At 49.7% G+C, this 23,919-nt stretch overlaps 1 protein-coding gene across 1 annotated transcript in view; it reads right to left on the reverse strand.

The window, feature by feature from the left end:
- Positions 1-2,171: 2,171 nt before the first annotated feature.
- Positions 2,172-23,919, reverse strand: part of MNS1 (meiosis specific nuclear structural 1) — a 206,095-nt gene continuing 184,347 nt past the window's right edge. Inside the window, exon 10 of the mRNA XM_078684605.1 lies at positions 2,172-2,517. Within this exon, the coding sequence (XP_078540731.1) occupies positions 2,410-2,517 (108 nt within the window). The 3' untranslated portion in view covers positions 2,172-2,409. The remainder of the gene's footprint in view (positions 2,518-23,919) is intronic.

The following is a 23,919-nucleotide window of genomic DNA, read 5'->3' on the forward strand; positions in this document are numbered from 1 at the left end:
AGAGACCAATGCCTGAGCCACCTACTGAGGGCTTTCGAACTGCATATTATTAGTGCCCCAGATAGAGGAGGGGTTGAGGGCCATATCCACACACCCAAGGGGTATGGGCGCGGTCAGCCAATACTGTTGTCAGGTTGTATAAAACACTGGCCTGTTAAACGTTAGGAAAGTATAAGCTACCTAGGACCAGTGGGTGGCCATCTAAGCAGCTGTTGAGCAGGACAAAGAGCTCCCCCCAACATCGATCAATTTTTCTGTGACTGGGAATGAAGTATGAGGGCTCAACCAAACTGCTGCACCTCGGGCATATTCCAAGTAGGATATGTGGAAGAATTGGCCTTTCCATTTATTTGTAACTTTCATGCCCTCAGAGTCAGTAAAGTCAGACTCTTGTAAAAACAATACATTGATGTCTCCTCTTCAGGGTAGCTTGCTGAGCCATGGCTGTGGACCTTTTCTTTGAGCTGACGGTGGTCGTCACGAAGAGGGCGAGTTCCACAGCCACAGTGTCTGTCTTGATTTCTAGGACCACTCAAGAGCGGTCCTCTATTGCCTGCAGTATATGGTCCAATTTGTCTCTATCAGCTATCGAGTCTGGGACCAGTTGGGGTTCCGTGGGGGGGTACCACAGAGGGATCCATAGGATTATCAGTGATTCCGACAGCTCGCCTAACTGCTGTCTCTTGTGGTGACACCCCTGAACCGGGTGCCTCCGGCCACGGCCTCTTTACTCGCCCTGTGGTAACTGCTGCAATCTTAAGGGGTGCTGGCTCATGCTGGACCCAAGAGATTGGGCTCTCCGCCACGTATCTGCTCCCTTCTGCTGGCAGAACTCGGCACTCCAAGCCATGCTGTTCTTCAGACCGCTCCTGCCTCAAACGTTTGCCCACTGGGGTACATGATGATAGGGGGCAGGCCCTACCATTGCGGGCCGTTCCTAGTTGCTGATGATTGGCTCCCAGGCCCGGCTTTCTTTCTCAGCATGGCTTATCCAGGTCGGTCTGGATGTGCCGTTGCCAAGCTGGCTCCTGCTGCGGTAATTTTCTCAGTTCGGGTCCCAGGGGATTGCACTCTTGGCAGATGGGACACCCACTCACCTCACACAGGGGGCCGAGCCCCAATTGTCATCCCCTCAACTGCAGTCGCTGTCTAAGTCAGGCCCCAAAGCCTGGCCTTTCCTCTCTGCTTGTCTCTACTGGACAGGCATTATGTCCCTCCGGCAGTTGGGTTCGGTTCCTCCTTCGACTGAAAAATCAAATATCAGTGCCCAACATTACTAATAGGTGCTTATGCTATGCCTCAGATGCCTAGTCTTACTGATGCCAAATCCCCCTAACATATTTCTAGAAGCTGAAAACCAGGGCTGAGATTCTTCAATTTCTGAATGACAGATCAGTCAAGAAAGAAGGCACAGATCTCCCCTTAAGGGCAACAAACACAAGAAAACAAATCAAACTTTGGAATATAGGTGTGGAAATGTGTTGACAGAGGGGGGAAATGATCATTCTAAAGCTTTTTGGTTCAGAAAGGAGGCAAACTAATTGTTTTAAGAGACTGTTTTGTATCCATTTATTTTCCCCACTTCATGTATAATTATGAAATATTTAGTTTCTGGTTTGTTTTTGTTTTAAAATGCATAATGACTCTTGACAGCACGTACTTTGCGCGGTATATATAATTGTTTTCATATTTATGTTTTTGTGTTGTTCTGTGGCACAAAGACTGTTTGAATTTAATAAATGTTATTGTGTGGATTACTATGATCAAGTACATTGATACATAACTTGAATATGGTAAAACATGATATATTTTGTACGTGATGTGATATTTCCTTATTGAGCAGAAAACAAATTCAACCATCGCAGATTATCATATGGAACAGTTTGTTACCCTTTGTATATGTTACTGCAGTTTTGATCCCTTTGGATCATTTGAACTCAGAAACCTTGCAGTCTTATTATTCCAAAGGGTTATTAGGAGTTCCTTTCACTCAGCCCCCACAATGAAAAAGAAAAAGAGAACCTTCTTCTAAATGTGAAATCAATAACCATGTTTAGATCAACATACCACATTCGGATAGTGCACAGTTTTTTTCTTCTCATGGATCCATAAAGATATGGTAAAGGTATGAGAATGGGATACCCATACTCATACGGATTACAATCATAGGCTTCATTTCAATTACTTTTATTAGTATAACGGCACACGGCCTTGTCATATTTTACAAAGTGATATTATCAGTGTGATAGCATGTTTCAAAGCACTGGGTAATTAGCATAATGTGCGATTTAGTCCTAAGAACAACATTTAAATGACATCACAGGAGACCACCAGTTCTTGGCCACAACTTTGTTTCACGGTAAACTAATCACCAGAAGAGGATCTGCCAGCAAGAAAAGATACTAAATCTTAATCTTGCCAACCCTCATCGGAAAGTAGGTCTGTTCGTCTTTGTTGAAATGTGTTTCGGAAATCTTCATCAAATAAATTAAGGTCTTCTTCATCCTTAAATATTCCCTGGAATTAAAATGATAAACATCAAAGTCATAAGCAAATCATTAGAGTTGTGGAACATAATGATTTTAATACTGTAATAATTTGCAGTAAAGTATGAAAGCATATAGAGCCAAGTTAAGCATAATAAAATAGATAAGTGTAAGTCGTTAAGTAAGGAGTGGAGAATAGAATCCAGAGCTTTTACAGTGCTCTCAAATAAAATATCAGTTACCTCTCAGGTTTCACAATTGAACAAGTTACTTACACACAGCCGAAAAGCCCGGACCCGCGTGGCAGAAAACTGAATGTAAGCCCTTACTATGGTGGCTACAAAGGTTTGCTGATTGTACATTTGGTCACATCTACTTTGGACCCTCTTCATTGATAAGTGTACGCTGTCCAAGACACATCATTTTCGCCCCGATGAAGTTCGCAAGACGAACGAAACGCGTTGGCTGATGTTTTGCATTATCATGTTTAATGCACCTGAATAAAGTTCACTCTAAAGAAGATACTGATTTGGCTTCCTTATTGGACATTATAAAATTTGGGAAGTGCACCACTCCATTGCTTGTTTTAAGTTACTTACCTTTGGTAGCAATATATCTGTAAGAGTCATAGATTAGTTATAGATTCCTTACCTTAGAATTACCCCCAGGCATCAGACTGGATCTGGAGATTTTTTCGTCAGCAGTACCCCAGCGCGTCGGAAGGTGGCGTCGGTCGGCTCCCCGTTCGTCGTTGGCATCGTGGTCGCCGAGATGTCGCTGTAGCTACTTAGACGCCACCCTCGCGAGCTAACGTCAGTTCTTTTACACAACATTCCATGCCAGAAGCGCAGAGCCATAAAAGACACTGACCACTGGTGCACCCAACCAGGGCTCTGAAAGGGATTCCCTGACCCTAGAAGTCAGTTCGCAGAACAGGGAGGATGGGTGGGGTGGTAAGGAATCTATAACTAATCTGTCTCTTACAGATATATTGTTTCCGAAGGTAAGTAACTTGTTCATCTGAAAGAGACAATCAGTTATAGATTACTTACCTTAGAATAGATACCCCAGAAATACCAATCCGCAAAACAAGTTCACACCAGAAAGTCCTGGAGAACAGAATGGCCAAAGAAGCAGGTTCTCCGGACTTGGCTGTCTCGGTAGTAGTGTTTGGTGAACGTGTGCAGAGATGTCCACAGCAGTGGTAGCTGCCGTCTCCCTGGTGTAATGGGTGCAGAGTCCCACTGAAGGCTCCTACTTTGCCAAATAATAGCAAGCTTTAAAGCATAAAACGACCCACGTAGCCAATATAGAGCTGGTCATCCAATCGGAATTGCTTAGTGCGATCCCACTAAAACGAAAGCGCATGTTTTGGATCCAGATGGTGGAGCCTCTCTTCCTCCTTAGAAGGATGTGGAGGTGGAAAGAAGGTGGGCAAAGTGATGGTTTGACCAATGTGGAAAGATGTAACCACCTTGGTACGAAAGGAAGGTCTGGTTCTTAGGACGACCTTATCCATATGAACAGCCAGAAAAGGAGGCTTGGAAGAAAGTGCTTGGAACTCACTCACCCTGCGAGCAGAGGTGATGGCAACCAGAAAGGTAGTCGTTAAAGTAAGAAGTCTGAGAGAGCAGTTATGAAGCGGCTCAAAGGGAGCGCACATAAGGTAGGTAAGAACCAAGTTCAAGTCCCACTGAGGCATTGTGATGGAAACAGGAGGAAAAATATGAGTAATGCCCTTAAGGAAGTGATTTACAACAAGGAATTTGAAAAGAGAAGGCTGATCAGGAAGCCTAAGAAAGGCTGAAATTACTGAGAGAGGCCCTTAAGAGTGCCCAGAGCAGAGCCCTGCTGGGCCAAGGAAAGGAGAAACAAGAGAACCTCAGAAAGAGGGGCAGAAAGGGGATCCACAGCCTTTGCTGTGCACCATGCCACAAATTTGTTCCATCTGCAGGAGTATACCGTCTTAGTGGAGGGATGCCTGGCTGCCAAGATAACATCACAGACTTCGGGAGGAAGGACAAAGGCTGTCAACTGTCGCCGTTCAAGCTCCACGGAAGGAGGTGGAGGCTGGACAGGTTCAGGTGGAGGACCGTCCCCTGCTGCTGCGACAGAAGATCCTCCCGAAGAGGCAGTCGGACCAGAGGATCGATGACCATGTGTAACAACTCAGAATACCAGACTCTTTGGAGCCAATCTGGAGCCACAAGGAAGAATTGGGCCCGGTCACGCTTGATCTTCTTCAGCACTCTGGGCAGAAGTGGTATAGGCGGAAAGGCGTATAGAAGACCGCAACTCCACTTGCGCCGAAAAGCGTCGACTAGCGAGTGCTGCCATGGAAATTCCAACGCGCAGAATTGCTGACATTGCGTGTTCCCTTTGGTGGTGAACAGATCTAACCAAGGCTCCCCCCACTGCTGAAAGAGACCATGCGCCACTACCGAGTGAAGACGTCATTCGTGATCCATCATGCACCTACGGATGAGTTTGTCTGTCCTGGCGTTCAGGGACCTGCCAGGTGTAGCTACTGCGACATCATCCCGGCGACCACAACGCCAACGACGACTGATGCCACCTTTCGAAGCGCAGGGGTACTGCTGACGAAAAAGTCTCCGGATCCAGTCTGACGCCTGGGCGTAATTCTAAGGTAAGGAATCTATAGCTAACTGTCTCATTCAGGTGTCACAATTATATAAAATTAAAAGAAGGACGAGGCACCAATAAAATAAAAAGGTTTTACTGTAATAAAATATCTACGATCCTTATTTAGTAAGTGACATTTCATTGGTTAAGATTTCTATATATCACTAGTTCTTTTATTTCATGTATTTATATATCAACACCGTAGCACAATATTTTATGCACATTTTAATCCACCATATTTTGTTACTACTAGGTTATCTAAGAAATAGTAATAATGAACAAGAGATAGAGAAACAATCACATGGCGTGGACTGTTCCCATGAGGCACAGGGTCAGACTGATTTGTATATGGCCATATCTGAACTGGGGTGGCAGAGTGAGCTAAAGAACGGTGATGGATTTAACCCAGATCTGTTGACTGGGTGTGAGTGTTTGATTGGTTCAGATGCTCCGTCCATCACCACCCCCTTTTGAGCCTTTTATCATAATCAGAAAATTACAATTACAGTATAATAAACAGTACATACCTCAGCCAATTTGTAATTATGCAAAGCGTGCTTTCTTTTAAGAAATAATACCTTTACAGTGTATACAGTTAATGAAACCAAGGGGACTCAGCATACAGACCACATGAACATGAAACACAAGTTTCTACCATTGATGATCAATACAATCAACCACAGAAACTCTAAAATACCATTATTAACAGTCAGGACCTTCACTGACAAAGGTTTCTACACAGTATAAGTGGTGATTTGTAAAACAAACTCAGAAGGATGTCAGGTTAAATATCCTCCTCCTTAGATCTGAAGGCTAAAATGAACAATCAGAGTCAACCTGAAGCATAATGTGGACATTTTAATATCTTTCACCACATTAGTGCAGCTTTCCATATCTCGTAGTGTTACAAAGACATCCCTGACATAATGGAAAAAACTTAACCCAGTGAAAACTGCAATTTGGACAATATACTGAGAGTGACTATTAAATAGAGGTAAAAATTCATGAAATTGCTCAAAAACAAATGACCGATAAATATAACAGTTTAATGAAAAGCGATTTCTGCTGGATTAGATTGAGGTCCCAAGGTGGAGACAGTGTTTCTGTAAGCCTTTCTAAAAAGTACTTTTTAACAGGGATTTAAAAAAAAGAAACCTGGTTTGGTGTTTTCTTATATGCTAGTTGCAGCAAGGTGGACTTCGATAGAAGAACATTGTAGATTGGATTAAGCCAGATGTAAAAGAGCCAAATGTAAAAGGTAAGATATGATGACATCCTTCTAGCAAGTGATTGGGTTGTGTCTGTTATTCAAGCAACATATACTGAAAGGAATAACGTGATCTTGTAGACAGTCGTTTAGCTTCCTTGAGATGTTCGTACGAGCTGGAGGAAATCTGATTAGACATACTGTCTTCTCTTAGGAGCAATGCTGCTGAATTCATTGATGTTATATTTAGTTTTCTTTGTAGAATGGACTCTGAAAGCCTACTTGGTGATTGAATGAGCCGGCTATATGCACTGCTTTCTACATGTTGCCCCTAGCCAAGGCCCATTGCCAAATCCTCTGAGCCTAAAGTGATCGATTCTTGATTTTTTGCTTCGGTGCTTTTTTAGGATGAGCAGTCATCATGTTGCCCGTTTAGACGAGAATTGCATTTGTCGTCAAAAACGCAAGGAAAGCCTTGACAGCCAGATAGAGCACTCTCAGTTCCAGCCAGCTGAAATAATATGTACTCTGTCTGAACAACAATCCTACATTGAAAACTGTCCTAGATGAGATGAGATGAGCAGGTCTCTGGCCCAGTTCCCCCTTGCTGCCCTGAGCAGCAGGTCTTCCGCTTGCCTCATCTTCTTTGGTATTAGCCTTGTTTTCTGCTGATTTTGCCTTGTTTATCTGTTGTAATTTGACATGTTTTCTGTTGTATTTTTGCCTTGTTTTCTGCTGGATTGTGCTCACTTCTCCCACTCATTTCTACCACCACTGATCTGGCTTCCTGCAAGTCTTGCCCCTGACGTCAACTTCCTCACCGAGACCTGGCTCACCCGGCATCCTCTCCTGACATCACCTCAGCAACACACAACCAGTACAAGATAGCACAAGGGGACGGTATAAAAAAACACAGCGGCCGGATCGCTATCATCCACAAAGAAAACATCCACTGAGCCACCACCGCAGATGACACCACCCCAATCATGGAACACCTCAATTTTGAACTCCAAATATAGGGCAAACCCACCATCAGGAGCACCGTTGCTTACAGAACTCCAGAACCAAGGCCCAGCTTCTACAACACCATTCCTGACTTCATCGTCCCCTCTCCATGGACTTCAAGACTGCATCTTCCTCAGAGACCTCAATTTCCACCTCGACGACCTCAACAATACCAACCCCACAAACTTCTTTAAAAGCATGAACATTGGCCTCACCTAACTAGTCCATAGCCCAACACACAACACAGGACACACACTTGACCCCATCTTAACAACAGAGTCAAGTACAGTCATGTCACCGAACACACCTGTACTGACCACGCCATCATACACTTAGTCATCACCAGAGCTCCCTGCACCACCCAGCGCCCCTCACAGCAGATGGAGAAAAGTGTCAGAGAGCCAGTGGATCGAAGCCTTTAACACTTCCTGACCCCAATACCGCAACCAACCTAGAACAAGCTGTCAAGAACTTCACCGCCTGGATCACCCACTGCGCCGACAGATTCACCCCCATCAAACAGGGCAAATCGTACACCATGGAGTTCAGAACCGCGAAATGCAACTGCAAGCATCTAGAAAGAAAATGGCCACCAGCAAGGAATCTGCAGACAGAGCCACATTTAAGACAGCCCTCAACCACTACTGCCAGCTCCTAAAGGAGATGAAAAAGAACGCCCTGGAGAACCACATAAAAGCCGGATCCAGCCACAGCAAAGAACTCTTCAACACTGTCAGAGTTTTCCAAACCCTCTGCCACCGAAAACATCATCATCCCTTACCAGGAACTTTACACACCCTGGCAGACTTCTTCCATTTTTTTTTTTTTACTCTTTATTAGCGACTGCATATCATCACATTATACATTTAAACATTCTATCAGTGTACAGTCTTTTCTTTTTTACTCCCACAACTAGTAACTCCAGACCATCAAGATACAACTGTAAGAGCTTGTTACTAACGGATCTTTCAATTCGTGCACAGTCCTAAACCGTAAAACTGTATACTCCATTCACCTCCAGTATAGCTTCTCTTACATCGCTGTGCATTCGGCTTAGATATGTAACAATAGTCCAGGATCTTCTCAGTCTGTCCTTTTCCCACCCTCCCCTCTCCCTCCACCCCGTTTCGTACGTCTCCTGGTCCATTCAAGTACCTGGTATACTGCCCAGGCCTTAATCATTCGCATCTCAGCTAGTGTATTCATATTCAGCTGACCAACCTGCGCGCTATCTGGGCTAGGTCGCTTCACATCTATCCCACCTCGCTCCCCGCTCTTTCCCAACTAGGGGCCGTCTGCATGAATTGGCTCCTGCTCCCCCTCCATTTCCTCCACCTCCAGGAGCATCTGCTCCCACTCCTGCGCAATCGGGTATTTCCGTTGTCCTCCCTCTTCCTCCCTACGCAGAACCATTCCCTCTGCTCTGCCCCATCTTAGTAAGTCAGAACCCCATACCTCTAAGTCGGGAGGCCTGGCGGACTTCCACCTCATGGTTAGGACCCTGATTGCCAACAGCAAGGATAAGTCTAGGAACTTCACCTGGGTCTTGTGGTGTTTAGGGCGTTTCCGGTGACCAATCAGGCAAGGCAGTACCTCCTCCGGGACCGGGAGGGCCGTGATTGTACTCAGGGCCAGGCAAATCCCACCCCAGTAGCCCCGCAGACGGGGGCACGCCCACAGCATATGGAGAAGGCCGGCCTCGTCAGCTCTGCAACGAGGACAGTAGTGGGGGGAGTCTGGCAACATTTTATGCAGTCTGTGGGGGGTGAGGTATGCCCTGTGTAATACCATAGCTTGTATAAACTTAAACTTAACGTTCCCAGACACCTTTATAGGGTGTTCTAGGATAATATTCCAAGCCCCCTCTGTCAGTGCCTCGCCGGAGTCTAATGTCCAGGAGTCCCGGAGTGAGTTAAGAGATAGTGCAGCATGTTCCCTGACCCCAGTGTAGAGCCAGTGTACCAGGCGTCCCCCATTACCCATATAATAAAGAAGGTGTACCAGTTCGTGCTGTGCAGGTTTAACTCGCTGTGGGGCCCAGTTAGTTCGTACATAATGTGACACTGTGGCGTGTAGGATGTAGAGTCTCGGGGGTGCCCCCGTGATTTGCAAAAAGGAGTCGTGATCTAGTAGTGTGTCGTCCCCAAAAAGGTCACCCACTGTGTCTACTCCTGCATCTGTCCAGGGTTGCAATCTGCCTCGTGTCAGTTGTCCTTGAGGTATGTTGTCAGTGTAAGGCAAGGCCTCTGACGTGTACGTTAGTGCTTTCCGCCAGCACAGTAGGGCAGTGTGTAATAGAGGGTGGCAGTCCCGAGGGATTCTGGCTCCAGGCAGAAGCGGGGAGTGTAATTCGCCCCGTGCCAGTCTATCAGACGTGAGGTCAATCTCGTTAGGATCTCTACCTGCAATCCATCTCGCCAGCCACTGAAGCTGGCTCGCATAGTAGTACCCCCTAAAGTCCGGCACCCCTCGGCCTCCCCGTCTGGTACTCAGTTGCAGTTTCCGGAGACTAATTCTCCTCCTTCCGGTCCCCCAGACCAGCGTGGTTAGGAGCGTATTCAGCGTATTAAAGTCTTGCCGAGGGATAAGGACTGGCAGGTTGACGAAATAGTATAGTATACGAGGGAGCATCACCATCCTAGAGACGGCAATTCTACCCATGACTGTTAAGGGTAGTGACGTCCAGAATCCCACACTACCGCGCAGACCATTAATGGCTCTACGTATGTTTCCCTCAATCTGATCCTCAGGCAGTCTGTATACGTTAATACCTAGGTACTTAAATGTGGACTGCGCTATTGGAATCAAGTGTCTGCCAAATTGAATATGTGGGGGGTGCTGTAGTGCCCTGAAGTAGAATCCTGTAGATTTTGCAGGGTTAACGGCTAATCCCGACACAGCTCCAGTATGGCCGCTATAGGCGCATGATCACCTTCCAAGTCTCTGAAGTACAGCAGGATATCGTCCGCATAGACCGAGATCAAGTTGTGGGTCCCTCTTATGGAGATGCCCACTCTCTCTGCGTGAGTTCTGAGAGCGATAGCTAAGGGCTCTAACGTCAATACAAATAAAAGGGGCGATAATAGGCAGCCTTGGCGGGTACCCCTATGTATGGGGTAGCTGTCCGAGATGTATCTGCCGGTACGTGCCCTAGCAGTGGGGTTTGTATATAGTAGTTGTATCAGTTTAAACAGTGAATCTGGGAAGCCGAAGCGCCGCAACACCTCGAACATGAACGGCCATGCCAGGGAATCGAACGCCTGCCGGAGATCCAGTGCAACACAACCTGCCCTGGGCAATTCCGGCGGTGTGGCCGCCATTAGAGAATGGAGTCTCCACGTGTTTTGGGAGGTACTCCTTCCGGGGAGGAAACCACACTGGTCTGGGTGAATCAGAGCAGGGAGTCGGGCCTGTATTCTTAGAGCAATGGCCTTACTGAGTATCTTATACTCTGTGGAGAGCATCGAGAGGGGTCTATAATTAGTCAGCTCCAAAATGTCCTTGCCAGGTTTAGGGATGGAGGTAACTAGTGCCTGCATCGTTGATACAGGTAAATGCCCAGACTCGTACGATGTCTTGTAGACGGTCTCTAAAATAGGCACCATGGTGGCAGAGTAAGTCTGGTAGAACTCCACCGGGAGTCCATCCATACCTGGCGTCTTGCCATGATTAAGGGATCGGAGTGCCATTCGTATTTCTTGCTGAGTAATGGGTCCGTCCATCCCCTCTCGTTCATCCCTGGTCAGGGTCGGAAGAGGCAGATCTCATAGGAAGTCACTGACCTCGTCGGCAGCAGTCATGGGGGAAAGGGGCGTACAAGGCCCGCAGGTGATCTCGGAACGCCGTGTTAATCTCTGACTGCGTGTGTTGGACTTGGGCCTTAGGGCAGGTTCACCCCTAATCTTTTTGCTTTTGTTTGTGACCCAGAGTTAGTGATTTTTGGGTCTTGGCGCACTTTTTCCCTGTGCCTCAGAGTAAAGTGCGTGCGTGTAGTATGCCTGGCCTGCTCTCCCATAGGAATGCATGGGGAATGTGTGTGTCCATGTTAGTTCCTGATGCGTGGGGAGTGCAGGCTCGAGTTTGGTATGTATGAACTCGTGAGAATGAATGCTGCGCAATGGTATGTGCGGCTTGGATGTGTCTAGAAGGGAAGTGCTACTTCTGGACATTGATGTATGTGTGCAGTGAGGATACTGGAGCGTGATTGGCTGGAGCTGGCTGGCATGCCAGGCTCCAGGAAGTCTGGATGGGTCTGCCCGGTGGTGAGTGTGAGATCAGCATGAGTGATGTGTGGGAGGAGTGCACCTGGGTCCTTGATGGGCTGGGGTTTTCCCCACACAATGCTGGCTCCGCCCCCCTGTGGTTTGTCTAACGACCCAAGCCTCCCCAGTGAATGAAAGGGGTGGTTGGGCCATCAAGGGTACTCCCCAGCCAGCTGCAACTGGTTTCCCCCCACCCTGCACCCTGAAGACAAAGGAATTTACAGTATAAGAAGGGGCTGTGTCCCCTTACAATTTGTTCTACTTTTGGATCCTTGCCAGAGGGGGCTGTTGCTGCTGCTGGGGCCAGGAGGACCGCCACTTGGACTGTCTCCCTGCCTGGAGACCCAGTGTGCTGGCTCTGGCCCTGCCTTGCCCCCCTGCCTGCCTCCAGTCCCTGCTGGAGCTTTGCTTTCATGCCCCTAGCGCTTGGGAGCGCTTAAATTGCCTGCTAGCGCTGTGGAGCGCTTTATTTCTGCCCATTGGCGCTGTGAGCGCTTTTCCCTGCCCTGAAGCGCTTGGGAGCGCTGTGGATTGCCCCTAGCGCTAGAGAGCGCTTTATTTTACTTTTTGCGTCTGGAAGCGCTTTCGTTGCCCAGCCGGTGCCCACCCGGCATCTGCTGCGCTCGTATTTGATGTACGAGTGCCCACCTCGCTTTATCTTCTATTTAAAGGCCGGTGCCTACCCGGCATTGCCCTGTGGTGTTTTGTTATTTACGAGCCGGTGCCCACCCGGCATTGCCCCGTGATCACCGCCGCAGCCCCGGAGCCTAGAAAACTGTTGCCGGGCCGCTGCCTACTGCGACCCGGAAGTCCCGCCTCCTGACCCCCAGGGCCGCGCTGCCATTGGCGGCCCCAGCGGAAGTCAGGCGGAGTGCAGAGAGACAAGGCCAGGCGGGAGACGGAGGAAGCAGCCGGCCGTGTCCTCGAGGCTCCCCGAGTGAAGAGGAGCCCCGCGCTGCCCAGCAGAGGAGCCGTCCCCCCAGCGAGACAGACGGTGAGTGCGCAGTGGGGCCGGGAGAGCGAGGGAAGGGAGGAGGGCGTCGGGGCACATTGTCGGTGCCCGCCCCTCCCCTTCCGTGTGCGGGCCGGGCCTGAGAGCGGCCCAAGTGAGTAGAGCCGCCTGAGGCTCTGGGGGCATTATCTGTTTCTGAGTCCCCCGTGAGGGACTCCAACGACCCGCATTTTTGGTGCTTGGAGCCCCGAGGCTCCTGGGGGCAATTTGTTTGTTGAGCCACGAGAAGGCTCCCGCCCCAGCCCACATTGTCTTTGAGCCCACGAGGCTCCCGGCTACATTGATTCAGAGCCTGTCGAGGCTCCAACGAGGGGGCAGTTGTCTACAGAGCCTGAGAGGCTCACAGCCCCTCATTGTTTTAGAGCGCTGAGCTCGTAAGTGCCATTTGGATTGTTGTAGAGCCCTGAGAGGCTCTTGGGGGACACAGGCAGTCAGTTGGTCAGAGCCCCGTGGCTCCCACGCTGTGTTCCCCCACCTGTGTTCTTGAGCCCACGAGGCTCCAACGTGTGCCCATCTGTATTTACAACTGTCCAGCACTTAGTGGACAGTTGCTACGTTTAGGCTTTGTGTGCTGTGCTGCCTGCGCAGCCTCCCCTGACATTAAGACTCAGGGCATTTCAGCCCCTTTCGAGGCCAGTTGGTCTGAGGGACATTTCTAGTGTTGTGCTACATGCACCCTGCGCAATTTATGAGTACTGCTTATGTGATTTCTGCGCAAATATTCTACCTGCACCTCTGAATGTGTTTTAAGGTTTCATGTGCAATTGTCTATGTTATTACCTTTGCTAAAAGTGACCTGCTTAGGTGATTCTTTATGTTTTATTCCCCTTTGCTAAAAGTGACCTGCTTAGAGGAATGTTTGTTGTTACCTTTGCTAAAAGTGACCTGCTTAGGTAATTGTTTGTTTTATCCCCTTTGCTAAAAGTGACCTGCTTAGAGGATTGTTTGACATTACCTTTGCTAAAAGTGACCTGCTTAGGTAATTGTTTATGGTTTATTCCCCTTTGCTAAAAGTGACCTGCTTAGAGGAATGTTGATGTTTTATTGCCTTTGCTAAATGTGACTTGCCTAGGTGATTATTTTAGGTTTCCTTCCCTTTGCTAAATGTGACTTGCTTAGGTGATAGGTTTTCCTTCCATAGGTCCTGATGATAAGGTCCTAGTTCCCTGCGTGATTTCCCTACAGTGTTTAGGGTGGCGTAGGAGGTATTTTACCCTTTACCAGTAGTGACTGGTTGTGTGCTACATTTACGATTTCTGTGTTACAGTCATTATATGTTGATGTGCTAAGTGTTATACCTACAAGTATTATTTCTAAAAAGTGCATACCCCTGACAGTGGTCCAGGTGGCCCTGTCCTGTACATAATCCCTTGTAAATCTTGCCCGTGCCTGTTGGCACATTGTAAAGTGTGTGTGTTATCTAATGTGTTTTTATTATTATAATACAAAGGCTATTTTTGATATAACCTTGTGTGGAGTTTCCTTTGTGGTGGGCCTAGGGTGTTGTCGCTGGGGTGCGCGCGCAAACGCTTTACACATCGCCTCTGAGATTAGCCTTGCTGCTCGCGTCACGTTACCTAGAGGGTGAGCAGGGGTTATCTTGGTGTGTGACTCCCTTGCCCTGACTTAGAAATGGTGCTCCCTGACTGACTTTGGCGTGAGCCTTGGCCGGCCAGGGGTTCCGTTTCTAACAGCGTGTGTACTATTGTACCCGACCCGTCTCAAATGTGTGTGATAACCAGGGTTTCAGGGCGGTCTCGCACCAGGCGGGCTAGCAGAGCCCCGGATCTATCTGATTCAGCCTGCTGTCGTCGTAGGTACTCTTTATGGTCTATGACCCGTAACGTTTCCAATAGCTCCGCGTGTTCGATATTGCTAGTCTGTAGTTCCCCTTTTTGGGTAGGATCTACGCTTGCCTCCCTTTCCAGGGTTTTCAACCGATCCTCGACCCCACACAATTTCTTGTGAATTTCCTTCCGGGCTCCCACCAGTTGTCCAATGGCCGACCCTCGTATTACCGCTTTCATGGCATCCCACAACACCAAGTTGGACGTTGCCGTGTCCCAGTTCTCCCGGAAGTAATTATCTAGGGCCTCTGACATTGACCTGCGGAAGGGGCCATCCTCCAAGAGCTGCGGGTTGAGCCTCCAGGTCGGCACCGGGGACGGCACCCTACCCCACTGCAGGTCCAATGTGTGTGGTCTGTGATCCGAAAAGGTTTTAGCCAGGTACTCGGATGAGGAACAGCAGAGATGTAGAGCACAGGAATCTGTCCAATCGTGTGTGTAGGTTGTGTACTGGGGAGTAGTAAGAATATTCTTTGTGGGTTGGGTGTAATGCACGCCACACATCTACCAGTCCCCATCCCGCAAGCCAAGTTTGGAACATGTTCGCCGTTCTATGTATTCCAGTCAGTTGTAGAGGGGGGTGTGATCTATCTAGCCCCACATCTAGTACCATATTCCAATCCCCTCCCAGGATCCAGAGGACATCCACCCAATCTGCCAGTGCTCGACCAACCTTAGCAAGGAATGTGTCCTGATCAAAATTCGGGGCATAGACACTACCCAGGACCAACAGGGTGCCGTCTAATGTACCCTTCACCAGGACATACCTCCCCTGCTCATCCACCCTTCGGTCTAGTTCTACAAAAGGGGTACCATGACGTACCCAAATAGTAGCCCCCCTGGAGAAGGCGGAGTAGGAAGAGGAAATTACGGTTCCTCTCCATCTCTTCCGTAAGGTGGTTGCTTCGGACACTGTCAAGTGCGATTCCTGCATGAAGGTGATTTGAGCGTGGTTACGTAGTAAGAATTCATGGATCCGGTGTCTTTTCTGAATGACCCCAAGCCCACGCACATTCCAGGTTGTCAGTCTATACCACGCTATAGTTTCAGCCATGAACGGACCCAGGTATAATCACTGTATGACGCCATGTACCTCATAGCGCACGACGCAAGTGCCTGACAGGAGACGTACTTTAGCCCTCCCAAGAACAAAACTAACCTGGCACAGCCTTTAAACATTGCTGAGCCGAACAAGAAAGTCTGCAACATAACCAACCAAATACGTGTGCATACGCCAGTGGGGGGGTGGCCAGGCACAGATCTAACCGAATTAGCCATTCAGTTCGGTGCCGCCTGCTCAACGGCGCCGCCAGGGGTGAAAATATCAGGATATTAGCTCCAAATATCTTCCGGGGGGTCCCTCTCTAGTGTCAAGTTGTCTCGGGACCCCATTTACAAGGAATGCATTAGTATCTACCAGTGTCTTATTTGCGAGGTACATGTACTCTGTCCCATTCCTCACAAGTGTACAGTACTTTGCATTATTAGCCTCTCACGCACTCCCTCCCTCCTCCCACCCGTGTATGTGCTGCCATCCGGCAGGTAACAGAAAAAGGATATCGGTGATCTTCAGGGTATGCAGTTCCCATCTCCGCAGGTGATCACTCGCGTCCGTTGTCCAGAAGTTCATCCGCAGCTCTGGGCGTCACAGTCGGGAAAAATACCATACTGTGTTCAGAGTCCGAGTGGATCGTGCTGTCGTCCGTGTCCGTATTAATAGTAGCCCGATCTTCCCTGAAGTTGCCCACCAGGGCGACGGCTCCCCGCTGTCCATCTTCCTGCTGTTCGCGTGAGGGCCTCCTGCGTCCCGGCCCCGTACCCGAGGGACGCTTCATCCGCTTGTTCCGAGTCTCGCTGGGGCGTGTCCGCCGACGCTCCTGGGTCGTGGCCTGGCTACCCTCAATGTCCATCACCTCAAGCCATTCCTCCACGTCGGTGGGGCTTTCGAAGAAGTGCGTCTTCTTATCGTACACTATCTTGAGGCGGGCCGGAAATAGTAGAGCATAACGTAGCTTGGGCCTTCTGGAGTCTCTTCTTGACCTCGAAGTACGATGATCGTTGCTTCTGTACCACATTGGTATAGTCCGGATACAGAGAGATGCGCCCGTTTTCAAACTCTATGAGGGATTTTTCTCGGGCCTTTTGCGGCAAGGTGTCCCTGTCCCTATAGTTGAGTATCTGGATGATCAGCGGGCGTGGCGGCCGGCCAGGTTTGGGCTGTCCGGTGGGGACCCGGTGCACCCTCTCCACACAGAACAATGATGATAGTCCCTCAGGGGCCACATAGTCGCGAAACCACTGTTCCATAAATTCAGTAGCGCGGGCCTCCTCACTGCGTTCCGGCAGGCCAATAACACGAATGTTATTCCGCCGATTACGACCTTTCGCGTCCTCCACACGGTCCATCAGGGATACCACCTGTTGCTTCCGCTGTTGGACGGAGGTCGTGTGGTCCGCAACCGTCGGTGTCATATCTGCTATCGCCATTCCCTGGTCTTTGACTTTGTCGGCCAGTTTAGTATGGTCCGCTTTTAGTAAGGAGAGGTTGGTGATTAGGGTACCCAGTGGCGATTCCATCGCCGCCCTAGAGTCTCTAATCTCCTTTAAAATTAGGTCCAGTTTGTCCATTTGTTGGTCCCCTCCGGGGTCCTGGCCGGATGTCCTCGGTGGGGCCTCCCCCGTTGTGGCCGCCTGGGTGGTCACAGCCATAATTGGGCCCTCCCAGCCGTCTGGTGGTTTGATATTTTTGCGCACCATGGCCGATTCAGACCAGGTGCGGTCAGTCGTGCCGGAGGAGTGCCCAACAAAATGCCGCCAATATCTCCGGGCGACCCCGCCAGGCCCCCCCTCCGTGTCGCCGCGCTCCCGGCAGTACTCGTGTCCACTGCCGTGCACTCAGGGGGTTCTCCTTCAGGGCCTCCGCTCCAGCCAGTCCTTCGCGCCAAGGTCCGGTGCGCCGCAGTGCCTAGGGTTCCAGCGCGGTCCAGGCCGCCTCAGAGTCAGCGTGGTGTCCCGGGCCCCCGGGATCCCCGTCAGTCGGTAGCGGGAAATGGTCCCAGTGGCACTCAGGGGTCCTGTATGTCCCGGCAGCCAACCGGGGAGAGAAGAATGGGGAGACAAAGGGAGCGGGGGTGGGGGGGGGGGGGGGGTGCCACACGAAGATAAGTCCAGTTATCGTCACCCCCGGTGGCCCCAGCCCCGCTTCCCTACCTTCAGCGGTGTTGCTGCAGAGGCGCCGTCCGGCGCGCAGGGTCCGCCAGTCCCGCGATGTGTGCAGGCCGCGCCGCTCCCAGGCGCCCCCCACAGTCAGGACAGTCGGGTCACGAGGCAGTTCTCCCAGCGCAGTGCACCCGGGCGGTCCGGTTTAGGTTCCGGGTGTTCAGCTGTGCTCCCTGGTCCAGGTGCGGCACTTCTGGTTTTTAGTACCCGAGGTCCCTCGGGCCCGCTCCGAAATTTAGTCCCCGGCTGCCCACGAGGAGCGAGGCCGCAAACGCCGCGGGCGCAGCCTCCGGCCGTCCTCCCTCACTGCTCCTCCAAACTTCAACCGGGGGTTCCGAGTGTCTCTGCGGCTCTCAAGCCGCCTGCTACGATCTGTTTGGGCCCCCACAGAAGCTCCTGTCAGGATGGCTAAGCCCCGGCGGCACCGGAGCTCTAGCAGACTCCGTCCGCCATCGTAGCTCGCTAGCCACGCCCCCCCTGGCAGACTTCTTCCATGATAAGATCTCCACCATCTACAAGAGCTTTGAACCCCAGCACCCCCCCTCCAACCTCTTCGACCACCTCGCTCCCAAAGATGCAAGCCCCAAATGCCTATTCACCATCTGGGACCAACTTACCACACAGAAAATCACCGCAATCATGAACTCCATTGACTCAGAAGACCTTACAGCCCCTGTCCCCACCATATTTTCAACCTCTGGAGCAAGAAGATCAACAGTGAGCTCATCACCCTCTTCAACGCCTCTATCACCATGGCCACCTTCCTCGAATAAGGTAAACAAGAAGAAGTCAAACCCCTTCTAAAAGAAAATGTCTGATGACCCCAGCGAACTCAAAAACTTCCGTCCCATCTCCCTGCTCCCCTTCCCTACCAAAGTCCATGAAAAAGCCATCAACCACCAACTCACCGAACACCTTGAAAACCACAATCTTAAGAACACCTCCCAATCTGGATTCCGCCCCAACCACAGCACCGAAACAACCCTTACCGCTGCCACTGACATAAGATGCCCCCTTGACCGAGGAGAAATGGCAGCAACGATCCTAGTCGACCTCTCGACTGCGTTTAACACCATAACACACCAAACCCTGATCAATAGACAACGGAGTTCAAGGAGACGCCCTCAAGTGGATCACCTCTTTCCTCACTGGAAGAACCCAGAGAATCTGTCTCCCACCGTTCACCTCGGAACCCAAGAACATCAACTGCGGCGTTTCTCAAGGCTCGTCCCTCAGCCCCACTCTGTTCAATACCTACATGACCCCCTTTGCCAACGTAGTCAGAGAACATGGATTAAACATAATTTCATACAGAGATGACACCCAGATCATCCACTCACTCTCAGAAGACCCCACAAAACCAGAGCCAACTTCCGCAGGTGTATGATGAGAGTAGGTAACTGGGTTTAGCTGCGTCACTGAGAAAACCAAAGAGTCGACATGGAACACATCCCTGTGTGCCATGCCTGCCAGCACTACATGTGGTATAGGTCAGTCACCCCTACGGCAGGCCTTATAGCCCTCTGACAGGGTACACCATACCCATGTGAGGGCATATCTGCTAGAGTGGATATGCCCCAGTGAAATCTAAGTTCACTCTTAGATATTACTAATGCACAGAGAAGCCATGAGTACACGGGCTGTACACTCGTCATCACAAGTTCCCCAGCTGTATGATGGCTTCACTGTACCCCAAAGTGTTTGATACCAACATCTCGTCTAAATAAACACACACTGATGCCAGTGCTGGATTTAATAATAAATACGCACCAAGGGCACCTTAGAGAAGTCCTCTGAAAACCTACCAACTACTAGTGTGTTGACTGACTGGTCTCGGCCAGCCAGCCACCATAGACAGGTTTCTGACTTCCTGAGGTGAGAGCCTTTGATCTCGGAGGACAGGAACAAAGCCTGCTCTGGGTGGAGGTCTTCAAATCTCCCCCAGGATGGAAAGTCCAGGGTGCCCATCCCCCTGTCCTGACCCCACTTTTTGGCAGCAAGAGCCCTTGCCACCCTATCCCCCTTTTGGGAGCTTTCGGACTGGCGTCTTAGCGACAGCTACCAACTCCACCAACTCTCTGCTCCTGGCAGAATTCGGGATGCACCTGACGAGCTGTTAGTAGAACATTGGACCATGGCTTTCTGCTACTCTAAACCCAGAAGGTGAACCCCCTACTGTGTTATGTGCTTTACCCACTTGCTTTTTCCTCACATAGGACTGCATGGTGCGTAATTGCGCATGACTTTGAACTATTGGCTTATCTCTGAAAATTCATAAGAGATACAGTACTTACCTTTGAACGAAGTTCTTGGTTCGGAAGTATATATAAAAAGAATTGTTATTTTTCTAAATTGGTATCAGATTTATTCTTTAAGTGAGTGTCTTGTTTATTGCCTCTGTGAGTACAATAAATGCTTTGCACTGCCCTCTAATAAGTCTAACTGCTTGCCCACACTACCACAAAAGAAAGCGTGAGTATTATCTACTTTAACCTCTGTAAACCAACTGGGGACCCACTGTACTCTCTGGCCAGTGTACTTTGTTTTAGTACACTATATAGAGAGCCAGCGTCTTACAACCAGCAGCGCCGAATGGATGAAAAACTACTGTCTAAATCTCAACACAGAAAAAAAGGAAGCGTTGATCTTCAGCAACAAAACCTTCCTACGGAATAACTCCGGGTGGCCCACAGTAGTAGGACCCTCACCCACAATCTTAGACCATGCTCGTAATCTTGGAATTACCCTGCATAGTAAACGGACGATGAATATCCAGATCAATGCAGTCTCATCTACCTGCTTCCTCCCCCTTCGCATGCTCTGGAAAATCTTTGAATCGCTCCCCATCAACAGGTGATGCAGTGTTACACAAGCCCTAGTCACTAGTCGTCTGGACTATGGCAATGCACTTTACACAGAATTCACCACTCACCTCCTCAAGAGACTGCAAACTTAACAGAACTCCACGGCTAGACTCCTCCTCGACCTCCCCAAACAGAACCACAGGTTGTACGGCTTTTCAACGCGTGCCGTTACAACACGTTTTTTTCAACGCAAGTCGAAAGGAGTCGCAAGGAGTCTGCGTTGGAGGGGTGTGGACTTAGGAATTTTTTAATTTACTATTCTAACACCAGCCTACGTACAGTAGGGAAGGTGTTGGATAGTAAATTAAAAAATTCCTTTTCCTGCAAGGCCCTCCAGCGCAAGTCGTGGTAACGACTTGCGTTTTAAAAACCGCGTTGTAACGGCACGCGGTGTAACAGCCGCGTCGTAAAGGCTGTTCCCCGAACCACATCACCCCTCACCTCAAGAAACTCCACTGGCTCCCCATACAGGAGAGGTGCCAATTCAAGATGCTGAGGCACACCTCCAAAACCCTGCACAACCAAGGACCAGCCTACAACAACTACCGCCTGAACTTCCATCAACCCGCCAGACACCTGCGCTCCACCTCTCACACCCCCCCACATCCGGCATACCAACAGTAGTAGACGCTCTTTCTCCTACCTCGCTGCTACATCCTGAACGACTTCCCCCTTCATCTGCGAACCTTCACCTCACTCCTAGAATTCTGGAATGCACACAAAACCTGGTTGTTCACTGGATACCACTACGGGTGATTAACTGCACTTTATAAATCCTGCTTGCTGATTGAAATGAGCATCTGTGGAAAATGTATGCAATGGAGACTACTGCTGAAAAAGCAATTCCTGAAGCAAGATCTCTCTTTTGCATCACCATAAGAGATTGTTTTTGTTGGTATGGACAGCTGAAGCCTATTGTGCCAGTTGTATTTTTGCGACCATTGATTATCTGGGAACTGCAGCAGAAGTCTCTTTTCCAGTCTTGTATTTGGAACAATAGCAACAGAGGAAGGTATGCAGCCAGGATGAAAGACTTCTGGGGATGTTGATTTGGCCTTGCTCAACTGGTGTTTTTTGTCCCAAATTGATGACACTCTCTCCTCCAAAGGCTCCTTTTCCTTTTGTCGTGATGATTAATATCCCTTGATAACATAGAATTTGAGCAAGCAACGACACTGAATTGTGATGGTTGATCTGAAGGAGTAAAACACAAAACAAGTAGCTATCTTGTGGAAATTGTGCTTCACTTTTAAACTGTGAGCCTTCAACAGAACTGGAGTTACAGGTAAGAAACTACTCTTTCTGTAGTAGGGGATCTCTGTGTATAGTCATAATCTAGTGAATAGAATGGCAAGCCCATCCCAAAAACCAACCCTGCGGTGGAGAAAAGACAGACAACACCACTACTGTGCAAACAGATTTCTCAACGAAGTCTGCCCAACCTGAGCATCTGCCCTGGCATCAGAGTCCAGACAGTAATGCTTAGCAAAGGTGTGGACCGACTTCCAAGTGGCCGCCCTGCAGATCTCTGCAATGGAAACATTGCAGAGCAAAGCTGTTGTAGCTGCTTTGCCCCTGGTAGAATGAGCTTTAGGCTTACCCCCTAAGGTCTTGTTCGCTTCCTGATAACATAGCTGGATACATGAGACAATTCACCTGGAGATGGACTGTTTAGAGGTAGCCAGACTGGTCCTGACCGACCCATAGTTGACAAACAATTGGTCGGACCTACGAATATCCTTGGTCTTATCCAGATAGAATTTCAATACCCTCCTGACATCAGGGAATGGAGAGAACGCTCCGCTGGAGTGGAAGGGTTCTGAAAAAACGTTGGTAAAGTTATAGTCTGATTAACATGAAAATCAGAGATTACCTTAGGAAGGAACTTAGGGTGAGTACGCATAACAACCTTAGCAGCATGAAACACAGTATAAGGTTCCTGGCAACACAATGCCTGAATTTCACTCACCCTGCGGGCCGATGTAATGGCCACGAGGAACGCAGTCTTTCACGATAGGTGCTGCAGTGAAGCCTTGTGAATAGGCTCGAAAGGTACCTTCATCAACCTGGACGGCACCACGTTCAGCTCCCATGAAGGCGAAGGAAGCCGAACAGGAGGGAACACCTTCTTCAATCACAGGAATCTGGAAGAAGGACTTTTGCGAAGGGCATTTCCTGTGTGCAGTCAATGCTGCGAGGTGAACCTTAATGGAATAGAAATTAAGTCCAGACTGAGCTAAATGCAGAAGGTATGGAAGGATGACATCTTCCTTGCAGGTCGTCGGATCATAGTCCTTAGACGTGCACCAGATGCAGAATCTCTTCCACTTATAAGTGTAAGAAGTCCTAGTGGAAGGCCTCTTAGCCTCCTTCAATATGTCCATGCAATCCTCAGCAAGATTCAAGTGGCCATATTGCACTATCTCAGGAGCCATGCCGCCAAACTCAACGATGAGAGGCTGGGGTGCACCATCTGCCCCCCGAACTTCGTGAGAAGGTCCGGCTGACACGGCAGCCGCTGGTGAGGTAGGAGCGACCGGTGAAGCAGGTCCGTGACCCACCACTGGGCCATTCCGGGGCGATGAGGATGATTCGCGCCCTGGACTGGGACAGCTTGATGAGCACTGCCGGAATCGGGGTATTGGTGGAAAAGCGTAGAGAAAGCTGTTCGACCAGCTGATCCATAACGTGTTCCCCAGAGACCCCGGCTGGTAATACCTCGAGGCGAAGTCGCGGCATTTTCTGTTTTCGGCGGTGGCGAACAGATCTACGTCTGGAGTGCCCCATATGGCGAAGATGTCGTCGAGCACCTCGTCGTTTATGACCCACTCGTAGTTTCCTTGGATCAACCTGCTGAGGGCATCCGCTTGAACATTCTGCACACCTGGCAGATAAGTCGCCGTTATCGTCAGTCCTCTGGCCAGCAGCCAATGCCAGATCCCCTGCGCTTCCTGTGACAGTGTGCGCGATCTTGAGCCCCCCTACTTGTTGAGACAATACATTGTGGACGTATTGTCCGTCTGCACAAGCAAGGAGTTGGTCTGGAAGGACGGATGAAAGGCCTTCAGTGCCAAGTGAACAGCTCTGAGTTCCAGGAAATTGATGTGATACGTTAACTCCGCCGGAGACCACGTTCCCTGGATCTGTAGATGGTCTGAATACGCTCCCCAGCCCTGGAGAGACGCATCCGTCACGATAGTCTGAGTGGGGATCTCCTTGGGGGAAGGGGGACCCCTCTGAGGAGATTCTCTGCTGAGCACCACCATCTCAGGGACTGTTGGGCGTGATGAGACAACTGGATCCTGTTTTCCCAGCACCCTTTCCTCTGTTCCCACTGATCCTCCAAGCATTTCTGCAGCGGTCTCATGTGGAGG

Source organism: Lissotriton helveticus, chromosome 3_2 (genome assembly GCF_964261635.1).
Source record: "Lissotriton helveticus chromosome 3_2, aLisHel1.1, whole genome shotgun sequence".
Classification (NCBI taxonomy): domain Eukaryota; kingdom Metazoa; phylum Chordata; class Amphibia; order Caudata; family Salamandridae; genus Lissotriton; species Lissotriton helveticus.